The sequence below is a fragment of the Delphinapterus leucas genome, chromosome 13 (genome assembly GCF_059928025.1).
Source record: "Delphinapterus leucas isolate spDelLeu-1000000601 "Yukka" chromosome 13, BTC_Dleu_Yukka2, whole genome shotgun sequence".
Taxonomy (NCBI): domain Eukaryota; kingdom Metazoa; phylum Chordata; class Mammalia; order Artiodactyla; family Monodontidae; genus Delphinapterus; species Delphinapterus leucas.
Genome location: NC_143141.1, coordinates 63,301,935 through 63,314,870, shown reverse-complemented (window position 1 = coordinate 63,314,870; position 12,936 = coordinate 63,301,935). Strand labels below are relative to the sequence as shown.

Below are 12,936 nucleotides of genomic sequence, written 5' to 3'. Positions count from 1 at the left end.
AATCCAACTGCTGCCACCCATCCTGGTACTGCCTTTGTATTTCAAATTTGAAGTGTTACACGGATGGAAGTAAAGGTGGCGCCACACAGATGGCTGCTCCCTCTGGCAGGCTTTCCTGGCTTTTTACATCTTGTGTAGAACTGTGAGCACCATCATGTGATGCTTGCTTATCGCCTCGTGTCCAGGGTGCTGCGGTGGGCACTTTGGGGACCTGGTATGGGATAAAGGAGCAGCTCTAGTAGCTTTTCCTGAGTATTTTCATCCAAGAACCATGGAAAGTTTGTTCCATTATGCTGAAGTAGAGACGAAGGGCAGGGAGGCCCCAGTGTAGCACAGAAAGGTCAGTGGCTCTTAACTCAGATGAGAACCCTCGATTTTTCTCATTAATGGAACATCCTTTATTATATGCACGGGCTGTGCGAGATGCTTGTCTAGGAATTGTGAGTGGCTTGGTTGGTCCCAGCTGTTAGTAGGAACTTGCACCCTGAAGCCAGGCATGCCGACAGGTACAGGGAGGAACCAGAAAGAAGGAGAATCAGCCCATTCTCCTCCCATGTGTCGGGAGGTCAGGCTGGCGGCAAGCTCTGGGACTTCAAGACGTGGTTCATCCCGGGTACTGGAGTCACGTCAGAGGCTGGCTTCAGAGGCCCAAAAGGGGCCAGCGCCAGAAAAGCCATGTGTGTCACATCAGGGGCTCGCTGCCTGCCTCTCCCACGGCCCTCTGGAGGCTCACTCCCGTCTGCGCTGACACACGTTTTGTATCCATAGGGGCTTGTTTGGCTGGTGGGCCCACCCACCCAGAATGCTGCTTCGGGACGAAGCTAGGCATGGAGCCAGATGCAACAGAAAACCTGAGAAAGGGTTCTCTTCCCTCTGAGGCTGGGAGGGCCGAATGCTCCTACCCACAAGAATTCAAAAGGGAGAGTCAAGCTGACATCATAAAACAAAAAAAATCCTGAAAAATGCCCAAGATATTTGGGGAAAAGGATGACGCTCTGATTGTTTCTATCTCGGGCACATTTGTCCTGGGTAGATGCCAGGTCATGTGTCCCTGAGAGCTGCCCAGAATTGGTCAGAATAAAGACTGCATATCTTAAAGTTGGAAAATGTTAAATGATTTAAAAAATTTTCAATGACGATTCTTAGAAGACAGGAACAGACCTAATGTGATAGACTGATGCTGGACTGAATCCTTGTCCCCCTGCCTTTGAGCAGGACGGTAGGCAGACTATTCCATTCTGCAAGGATCTATCTGGAGGCTTTCAAGAACTTAAATCTAGACTGTCCTGAAGCCTGAGACAGATGCTACTTCATCTTTATATATAAATCTTGCACTTAAGCTAATAAGTAGTCTTGGTTGGGGGTGTGCATGGGGGAAAAAGGGTTACGTAAAACAGCTTAGGGGCAGGGAATGTAGATGCTTTCTCTTTTTATCCTCAACTCTGGGGGGAGTGGAAGACAAAGAATATGGCTTCCAAATGATTAATTCTGTTTCCTCACCCATTTCTTCCTCTTTAGCACTTTGTAACTCACATGCCTCAGAGTGTCTCCTTCCCAGTCAGCACCCTCCCTCTACCAGTCGCATCAGAATCTCTTATTTTCTTAACCACACACTGCAGAGAGAGCACTTCTGCAGGGCCCCATGTGATTGTCAGTGAATCCACTTCGTGTCCTGTCAGCTGTCTTTGCATCTACTCAGCCTTGGCTATGGAACAGACCATGCAATACAAAGGACTACTAAAGAATCAATTGATAACTTTACCCTCACCTTCTTCTCTACCTCCTTAGAGCCTATCTCAAGTTCTTTCTCCATTCTTACCCACTTTGGGGTTCTCTCTCATTTACCATTTCACTTCCTTATATAACTTGAAAACTGAAGGAGATGGCTGAAAGGATAACATTTACTTAAACCTGATTACAGATGTTACTCAGTAGGTCACTGGAAATCCGTCACTAAGTTAAGGATCTTCAGTGTTCTAGGTACTGTCATTAGGAGCTTACGATCCAAATGTAAGAGCAACCTAGCTACAAGGTTTAGTACCTAGAACATAGTAACCCCTCTACAGATATACATTAAATGAACATTCATTTGTCACCCTGTTGATTACCTGGGCCAACTGATTTGGCCGACAGGATGGGTGTTCCCCAGCTCCCTTACTTCTCCATCTGCATGTTCCTAAAGATTTCAAGGCGGAGTCTTTCCATCAGAAAACCAACCCTTCTTAAGTCAGAGGGTCCTGCAGCACTAATTCCAGCCCTCCTCCCTTCCCCCGCTCCAAACAAACATTAAGGCTTACCATAGCAAACTGCTACTTGTATGACCCACCCAACTTGTGATTTTTCTTCATCCCTGTCAGTTGAGTGGAAGGAAAGTTAGCGACAGGTCCGTTCTTTCCCGTCAATTATTTGGATGGCTGTGTCGGAATGTACTAGGTGCCATCCTACCCTTACCCAGCAAGCGTCTGCCTGCCTGGCCCTTTACGTGTTCCCAGTTCTGCCCTGCACTCAGCCAAAATGGCCCCAGGAACTCAAAAGCCATTTCTGTTTTATCGAGAAAGGGGATAAAAGCAAATATACTAGCTCTTTCTCCTAGATTCTGCAGCTTATGTCTCAGTAATTTAGGTATGCATTACTTGAGAGCCACACCTTTGGAGGAGTCCATGAGTTGAGGTGGCCATATTTCATTAGAAAGAAACCAGTTAAAAATATCTTTAAAAGGATAAAAATGAGCTTTTAGTCATAGCTACAGTAGAATGCTGGATTTTGAAAATGATTAACAAGTTAGCCATTAGTTAATTGTTAGTTAATATCAAGAACTGTGGAGCCATTCACACACCTGCAGACATAGAGAAGGTGGTTTGTGAGAAGAGCAGTTAAAGAAAAAACTAAGCTGAGTTTGTGGACCTTGAAAACTAGACAGGGCGATTTTGGCATTTGTTTCAGAAATGGGAACGCAACTGGTGAAGATTTCTGTGGTCCTTGGGGCTGGTGGTGACATCAAAGCTTTCCCATTTCCAGGTAAACATGAAACAGTTGCATGTTGGAACCATCAAAGTATGACATGTTGGGTTTTGGAGAGATCAGACATAGCTAAGAGGGGAAACGGAAGGTCAAGATTTTAAGTTTTGAGCAATGACTTTCTGATGAGAAACTGTCATGTGGGAAAACAATTAAGAAACACCAGCCAGATTCAAATCTTGCTTCCTACTTCCTGCCCCCCAAACTTTAGGCGTTCTTAGTCTTCTGGATAACAGAAGATATGGGGAAAGAAGGACGTGGTCAAAAATCTATCTTCCTAACATTTTGGGTGCAGTGTACTAACCAGGGAAAATCTGAACTGGAGGTAGCTGGGAGTTCTGAGAGAAGGCCTGGAGCTTCAGGGTGGGACCTGTGGAGGTGGTCTCAAGGGAGAGTTCCAGGGGGTCTTCTGCGCTGAAAAGGAAGAGGACTTTCACCCCACTCGGCTATCATCTTATTGAATGAATACCCAGATGTACTCGGGTTGGATAGAGAATATGCACTGGGATAAATGGAAAAGTGCTCCTTACTGACCAGATGTAGAGAGTGTGGTAGGCAGCTAGGGTTTCATCTGTGATACCAAATATCAGGGCAAAAAGTAAAAAAATCTAATCAGTCATCAGGCTTCCAGACATCAGGGTTTTAGCCTTTGTGTGGCTCCAACTTCTTTCCTTGAATAATGTAAAGGAGTTTGAACTCTGCCCCATTAATTCAGTAAATGATAGTCATAATTAACTTATCTAATAGCAACAATGAGGACACTCAAAGCGTATCAGTGATAGTGAAAGAACTTATCTTTCTTTTGTGGATAGTGGAAGCATGCCTGACTCTGCCTTGGCATATGGAGAACGTGCTCAGTTGTGCAGGAGCTTTGGACAAAGAACTTCATGTCAAATGTCACTGTCATACACCTTGCATGAGGTCTTTTGATATTGCTTCTTGAGTCACTGGGCTAGTTTTACTCATTTTAGCTCAGGGTTTAAGCTAGCCAAAGGGCCCCAGCCTAGTTTATCAGAGGTTATTTCCAGAAAGCCTCCTCCCTCTAGGGACTTCTGACATGAACAAACTGGAGAAGGTGCAGAGCTGGAATGGATTACCCAACTGGCTTAACCAAGAGAAAGGAAGAATACACCCTCGACTGGGGACTCAATTGGACTGTTTTGAGTTGTTGCCTCTTGATTGGGCTTGGTCTCCTATGTGGTGGTTGAGATAACAGAATCTCCCTAATCTGATTACTGTACTAATTTCTGCATTCTACCAAATGTAGCATATATGTGTGGTTGGCTTCAATAAATTTTTCATTTTAAAATGAAAACAAGCAAAAGCAAGAGTTTGTAATGTAATGCCCAAATTAAGTAAAGGCCCTTGATAACCTTGGTTGAGAACAATGAATTCCATCCCTTAAAATTTAAGGGCCTTGCTAATTTGTGGAGTAGTTACTTGATCGAATCAAAATAGGATTTATTGAATTTTCTAAGCCTTTATTCCCCTTTTACAATGTTATTACACAGTTTCTTACACTGACATACACAACTGTCACAACTGTCCCCATAAAGCATTAGAAAGGTAAATTCTTTATGTTCACTGCAAATCTTAGTTACACATGTCCCGAGTCATGAAATTCAGGGGAAGTTAAAAATTATTCCAGATCTAGGAGGCAACTGTTTTACAATTGCAAAACAATTTGGATAGATAAAATATTTGAAAACAATTAAAACCAAATCAACCTGTACTTTATCTGTGTGCTGAGATTTTAGGTCCAGTGGATCAGAATACAGGGAAAAAACTAATGAGAACCCCTCAATGGATCCTTCACCCACCAAACAAGATTTCTTCAGAAACCGACTTGCTCTTGCAAATGACCTTGACCAAGGAACAGCTGTGTAAAACATACTTAAAGTTTTATTGTCAAGTGGTAAGATGAGGATAAAAAGCTTGTATATATCTGTGTAGGAATATATATATATTGATGTATAAATCCCTGAGGAAAACTAATATAAATACTTACATATGAAACTATATCAACATACAAGACATTGAAAAGATGAAGATTAGTCTGTGGTTGAGAGCTTGCTTTTTGAACAACACCTGGGAAAAGGGAAATGAAGACTTTTCACAGCATTACAGAAAAACACAATAAATTTGGAGGAAAATAAACGTTTGTAAGAACAGAAACTTCCACCTTGAGGTCATTCCCCCAGTATAATATTGAGCATGTTCATATTTAACATGGATGTGAATTTTATGCTTCCTAGGCATTTAGTGTATTAATTCATCCCCGTGTTCTCAGACTAATATACACTATGTTAGGGGCCAGTTCTGTCTTGCCATATGTCTTTCAAAAACCCCAAGGCAAACACCTAACATCCCTTAAGGCAAAGGATCAGTTGATAGAATTGTATTTTACATGTTGCAAATATGAGTTGTGGAAAATCTGTGCTTAAACCATGACACAGAAGGTTCAAAGCTTAAAGACATATTGATCTCCAAATAGGAAAAGAACCTTAAGAGTAGTATTCCTCTTGTTCTATGGTTATGAAAATCAGTGCAGGGAACAGTGATTTTTCTAGAAACTGGGAGGCCAAAGAAACATTTTCCCTCACGTAGGTTGTGCTGCAGATGGGAACGAACCCAGAGTCGGTGTTTTATTGAGTACTGAGGATTCAAAGATCCACCAGTGATCCTGAGTGTCACACACACTCATGACCATATGGACTGGGAAAAAGCACTGATTTTGTCACCAACATCAGTACTTCAATGGCTTATACACAGTGGTTGCTACAAACACCAAGTCGGAATGAAAAGTTAGCGCTAGCGTTACCTTATTCTATTTTCCAGAAGTAAGTTGTAAAGAAAGGTCTTACAGTGCAGGCAGAGAAATCATTGCAATGAGCCTTGCCTGGCTATGGGGTCATAAAATGTACTCTCTTTCCAAGATGCCCAAGGTATGCCCAAGATGGCCCACATCCTTGACATGCCCCAAACATCAGAATCATAACAGAAAAAAATTAGGTTGAAACAATCTGTCTCTATTTCTCAGCAGGTCTAATTAGGGGCATAGGTTACTATTCATTCAGAATCTTGGTGCTCCAGCTGACTTCTCCAGAGGCTGTTCCTCTAGTGACTACTGTTTGATAAAATAGGGGAAGTTTCACTTGTGTTACAAGTTTTCTTCTCCTTGTCTGATGACTAATTAGGAACCCATCTATTAGCATTTGGAACAGTAGGAGTCTGGAACAGTTACAGGATCACTGCCAACTTTTTGGAGTTTCCAATAATATTTGAAGCCAAGCTTTTCAAATTAATGAACTCCTCTGAAATTAGATTTCTCTCTATTATCAGGCCAAAGATGTTTTGGGGGACAGTGCTTAAAAGCATAGTGTGAAATTGACTGGACATGAAAAGTGAAACAGGAGATATAACCTCTTAAATAAAATGTAAAAAACAAAATTTCTTTCCCCTTCATATTGTTTATCATAAAAATGATCAATTACTGGGATGGTTTCAAAAATATTCACATACATACATCCCAAAGTTTCATTTTGATAACACCCTTTGAAAAATCTTGATGCTACATCTGTAGCACAACTCAATTTAGTAATATTTTAGGAAAGTAGCCTATAAAACTAGTAATAATTAATGCTGCTACTCTCTGGGTCTCTATCATCTGATATCTGGATTTTTTTCTGGTAGCTTTCTAACTGCCCCCATCAATCCCACACATCTCTTAACATGTGAATATTCCCAAATATTGCTTTGTGTGAAACTCTTTGACTGTTCTTATTTGTCTGTAGTCAAATTCCAAACTCTTTGACTTGACATTCAAGGCTCTCTCTCTCCAGTGCAGCTCCAGGTTTTCTCTCTGGCTACCAGCTCCCTCTTTGCAGTGCTACTGAACTACTGTACCTCAGCTAAGCTGGGCTGTTAACTGTTTCCTGGCAAGCCACGCACCTTGCTCAGGCTCACTCTGGCTTCATGTCTTTACTCTGGCCTCCTTCCTCTCTGCTAATGTTCAAGACCCAGTTTAAGCCTCCTCGTGTTTCCGTGGCCTCTAGTGGTGTAACTTGTCTATCTTTTGATCTGTGTGTCTTGTCTTCCCAACAACAATGTAAGTCTCTGCAAGGGCAGGAGCTGTACCATATCTTTTGAAATTCTTTCCACCTCTAGAATTCTAGGTGCTTAGTAAGTGGTTGATGCCAACGTTAATGTTGGTGCTCTAAAATATAGAGGCCACAGAAATTAATTTCTACTCATAATTTGCCAAAGAGTTTCAGGGTTGTCACTTTACTTTCCTGCCTTTCATTTTTCTTTTTTTTAAAGAAAACTATCAATCGCAAAGGAAATAAAATACAGTTGTCTTCAGAAGCCGGTAAAGGCACCACTGCCACTGTCATAGCATCTAGCATTAGAAAACATCTCTCCATTAAAAATAAAAAAGTTTGCTACTCTTTTCTGTGCTGTACTGACCCATTTCATAATCTTTCTAGGTAGTACTGTAAATTGACAGAGGAGATAGGATATGTAATGATATTTAATGTAATGTTGCATTAGGGATGAAGTCAGGGTGGGAAAGAGCTTTTGGCAATTGATAAAATCTGTTGCCTCCAGTCCTTCCAGAGAAGGAGAGCACAGACAGCTCCTGGAAGTGTTTGAGTGAATAAGCAGAGAGAAGCATTCCATCAAAAGATGAAGGGGCTATTTCTGCACAGGCTGGCAGTGGCCACAGGTCCCTTCTGTGTTCCTGTGGGGTCTGTATGGAACCCCAAGCAAGGATTGTCCTGCTTTTCTGATGCCAGAACTGGGACCTTGGAGAGCTGGGGATTTACGGACGAACACTCTGGGGTTCCATGTGGTGGGGTATTTCATCATATGACATAGTTTGCTTGAAATTATAAAGCCTCTTTCTTGCTCAGGGAAAACCCTTTGAACAGTGTTTCTATAGCACCTCGTGTCTGTCATATTCTCTCACCTCCTTCAAGTCTGTACTAATATACTATCTTCCCTATGAGGGCACTTGTAAAAATGCAGATTCCTGGGTACTATTTCAGTCCCACTCTACTGGAATATTTCAGAGTGGGGCATTTTAAATGCGCTCAGGTGATTCTTTGGCCCACTGAAATTTTTTTTTTTTTTTTTGCGGTACGCGGGCCTCTCACTGTTGTGGCCTCTCCCGTTGCGGAGCACAGGCTCCGGACGCGCAGGCTCAGCGGCCATGGCTCACGGGTCTAGCTGCTCTGCGGCATGTGGAATCTTCCCGGACCGGGGCACGAACCCACGTCCCCTGCATCGGCAGGCGGACTCTCAACCACTGCCCCACCAGGGAAGCCCGGCCCACTGAAATTTTAAAGCCACTACTTCTTAGACCAGTAAATTGAATGATTTAGTATATAAACCACAGCACTCAGATTCTAAACATAGATTGAATTTTAGGACAGAATAAAGGATTATACTTACCTTGGGTTACAGAAAACTGATAGTTCATGAAAACCCAAATGATTCTTTTTGAATTATTTAATTTACCATCTGTGACCTTTACTATTATATATAGTAAGATTTTGATTAAAAATATACATATATACATGATCAGTGTTTTTTATAATAAAGTGGTAAAATTGACTGTATATTCTACATAATCAATTGCATGCACTTAGAAACATGATAAAATGAATGTCTTAACATTAAGTTGTATAATAAGATTAAGTCTAGTTTTCAGACTAGACTTTCTCTTGAGATATCACCATAAATAACTTTCTTCCTGAGCCTAAAACAGTAGTGCTCTGGGGACACTTGGGACTCTCATATCCTGAGAGCTGATTTAAGTTAAAGATGTGCATGCCCCACTCAGCCTGTGAGCATCCGAATATCTATGCAGAGAGGCCAGTGGATCTCACATGGTAGGGAGAGGCTGACAGAAAGACGGGTGAGAGAGAGTTTTTCAAAAAGGGAAACAGGTTTAAAAAAGGTTGAGAAAATTGATGGAGAGACACCTCTATATTTTAAGGGAAAAAATTAGAAATTGATGTGTGACACTAAGTTTTAAACACAAGAACATAAGGATGTGCTGTAAGCAGTGCAGAAAATATTGTTTTGGAAAATTGTCAGACATTCAAAATAGTCAATATTTTTGTACCTAAACCAAATAACTTATTTTCCAAAATTTATTGTTGCTTCCAAAGAGCTTAGTGTACAATCTTTAATGTTATCAAACTTATTAAATATCTATAGAGATGTTTTTATTCCTTCTTCTTGCCTCATTGCCTCCAGAGATAGCAGCATTCAGTGCTCTAATTCTTAGCAAGAAGAATGAATGTGTTGTGTTTCCTCCTCATGTACATAAACCTGTTCATCTGAAGATTGTGGGATCTAACGGAAAGGACTGCTGTGGATCCCATCTGTGTTTCTAAGTGTGTTGTTTCCACTTCACACTAGATTGCATCCCCTCTTCTCATCATCACATTTTCCTTTTCAACTGGTGCAAACCCTTCAGCATACAAACAGGCTCTTATTTCTTTCATTTTAAGCAAAAGAAACCTTCTCTTGAAGGTTCTAACTCTGTCTCAGTTCACGGCTTCCTTTTATGTAAAACCTGAAAGACCAAACTGCTCCGCGTCTCTCCTCCCATTCCTCATTAAACTCACTCCACCCACAGCACTCCCCTGACTACTCTTGTCAAGGGCATCGGTGATTTTCACCCTTGCTAAATGAATGGTCCATTCTTAGTTGTTTTACTCCCCCATCAAATAGCATTTGAGGCACTGATCACTTCCTTCTTCGGAAATAGCAGTAATTTCTTCACTAGGCCTCAAGGATGCAACAGGCTGCTCGTTTTCTCCTTCATTCCTTCCTGGTCTACTTGTTCGGGAGTGAGGCGGCTCTCTCCTCCTTTTAAGGTTACAAAGCCCCAGGGCTCTTTGCTTAGATCTCTTTTTTTCCCAGGCTGTACTCATTTCTTTGGTGATCTTATCTGGACTGCTGGCTTTAAAATATGATCTTTATGAAAGTGACTCCCAATTTTGTATCTTGAACCCCTAACTCTCTCCCAAACTCCAGACTCACATCTCCAGCTGCCTCCTTGGCACCTCTCAGGTGTCTTATATATTTATTGAACTTATCATGTCCAAGCTTGCTTCAACCAAATCTTCCCCACCTCCATTAATGGTAACTCTGTCCTTCCAGTTGCTCAGGCCGCTAATCTGGAAGTTATCCTTGACAATTCTGTTAAACCCAACATCCAGTCTATCAGTGACCTCTTCTCACCACCTCCTCTGCTGTCACCCTGGCCAATCTGCCTTCTATTGGACCAGCTTCCCTAGTCCCACTCTTAACCCCTAATTATTCTGAACACTGCAGCCAGAGTGATCAGGTTAAAATGTAAATCAGATCATGTCACTTCTCTGCTCAAACCCTCTAAGGGCTCTATTTCTCTCAAACAGAAGCTAAAGTCATTAGAAGTGATCTGGACCCATTAAACCTCTGACGGCACCGCCTGCTCACTCAGTCATTCCTCTCCAGACCAGTAGCTTCGCTATTCCTCAGATATATTAAGTATACGCTCCTGCCTCTGGGCTTTTGAATTGACTGTTCCCTGTGACTTCACATATTCTTTTCCTAGATACTTGCATGTCTCATTCCTGCACCTCCTTCAAGTCTTTACTCGTATGTCCCCTTCTCCATGAGGCTGACTCTCACCATCCTGGTTAGGTTTCACTTCCCCTGCCCCTACATTCCCAGTCACCTTGTCCTGCCTGCTTTTTTGTTCATAGCAGTTACAACATTCTAACATATATCTATTTGTTCTTATTGCTTATTGTCTACATTTCCTCACTAGATTATTAATCCCACGATACGGATTTTTGTCTGTTTTGTTCATTGCTATATTCCTAACATCAAAACTGTACTTGAAACAATAAATATTTCTTGAATAGTCAGATGGGCCCTTAACAAATGCTTATAACTAAGGTCACTCAAAACCAATTTAAGTGTAAACATCAAAGGAAGCTGTATGGTAAAGAATCAAATTATGGGAACTTCCGGATGAACCATCAACCTCTTAAAAGATATATAAAAGCAGGCAAACTCTGAAAATATATCCCTCATATCTTTTGTTACTATTAAGTACTCACTCTGTGAAAGGCATTGGGTTTTATACATACTACCCTTTACACCTCACAACAGTCCCAAAGAGTAGATCTATTGACCTCAAATATTGATGAAGAAACACAGACTCAGATTATTTAAATAACTTCTCCAAAGTCACACATCTAGTAAGTCACGGAACCAGAATGTGAACAGGGATTTGATTCCAAAGCACCTGCTTGTTGTACTCCACCACCACAATTTTTCCTTTTCTAGATTAGTCATGAAGGTACAGAAACCAGCTTCTAAAAATGGGCTGTAGTTTTCTTCTTGCCTCCAATAAGAATCAAGAGACCTAAAATAGTAGAATGGCTATAAACTGCTTTTTGGGAATTGTACTCTATCAAAGCCCTCCTTGCTACATGCATCTATCTGCAAAAAGGTAGGCTCTGCTGGTGGCTGAACCCTAGAGTCTTAAGTGCCCTGAATCTGTGATGAGCTAGTGACTAAAATAAGTAAAAAAACAAACCACCTGGTTAAAATTGAAAAGAAGTGATGTTTTAAGAGCAAATTTGGAATCAGGTCTGACTAATCAATATTGTTATTTTCCTATAGCTTTTAAATTGATTATCTAGAATATACTCAATAATACATACTTGGATTTCACAGTGGCCTACAAATGGAATTTGTACAAACTGATGATTTTGTGTCTTTAAACCAGGGGTGGAAAAAAAAAACCAAAACAATGAATTTTGACTATTCCTGAAAGCAGTCCTCCAAATACCAGGAATCAAAGTTGAGTCAGTGGTCTCAATCACTGACTGTCACATGATGTTGGCTAAGTCATGTCACTTACTTCAATTTTAAAATAAGGGTATTAGATCTCTTAAGGATTCATTAGTTTTCACGTTCTGTAGTTCACCATGAATGACCTCATATTTGCATATTTCTTTACAGTGTACAACTGTAAGCTGTATCTTTTTATGCCAAGCCTAGAAAGAACTGCTGAATGTCAGGCTGCCATGTTCCAGCAGGTCTCAGCAAAACCTGCCTTTTGAGGAACTGTGGTATCTTAAAACTTCTTTTATGGAATACAAATGCCTCAGCCCTCCCCTGCAGCTTCATCCAGGTGACACCCAAGGTCACTAAAGTACTAATTTTCATCCCAAGGGCCTCCCACTCACTACAATCATAGAGCTTGATACAGAAGGAAGTGTTCAACTTCTTTTATAATACTGTGATACAGGAAAAAGCGCCTCCAAAGCAAGACCATGATTAAGAGCAAACTATTTCTATGGAAAGTATGAGCTAAAATGAGAATCACTAATGACATTAAAATACTGCCTTCTAAAATAAATACATGCAAAAATAATACACTTGTGGGCTATGTAAGGCATTTTTTTTTTTATTATTTTTCGGTTTATCTTAGTAATGCCAGAAAAATAACAGCCGTTATTTTCACTTTAAATGCAAACCAAATACTGCTGCACACAGAGTACAAAGATTACCTACGAACATGGTTAGGTACAAAGGCCATATTAGATGTATAGACCAAACTTTGTTTTTACATCAGAGTAAGACTGACAGAGCAATTTTTTGGACAATTATTTTAGCAAATAACCGTGCTACTAAACAAAGGCAAATACACATATATATACATAAACACGTTTCAACTGAAGTTATTCGTGTCACTTTGACAAACAAAGGCTTCTTCTCTGGTGGGTTTCACCAGATATTTGCACCCCAAAGTCCCCTGCCCTGATCCCGCCCCCAAATGCTGACTTGATCTGAAGAAAAAAATCAGAGATGTTCTTAATTAAAGGCACATTTGGCAGCTACGGA

General features: G+C 41.0%; 1 protein-coding gene across 1 annotated transcript in view; it reads left to right on the top strand.

The window, feature by feature from the left end:
• Positions 1–8,556, top strand: part of ARHGEF33 (Rho guanine nucleotide exchange factor 33) — a 40,044-nt gene extending 31,488 nt beyond the window's left edge. The window contains exon 14 of the mRNA XM_089923261.1: positions 4,776–8,556. Within this exon, the coding sequence (XP_089779387.1) occupies positions 4,776–4,905 (130 nt within the window). The 3' untranslated portion in view covers positions 4,906–8,556. The remainder of the gene's footprint in view (positions 1–4,775) is intronic.
• Positions 8,557–12,936: the final 4,380 nt, after the last annotated feature.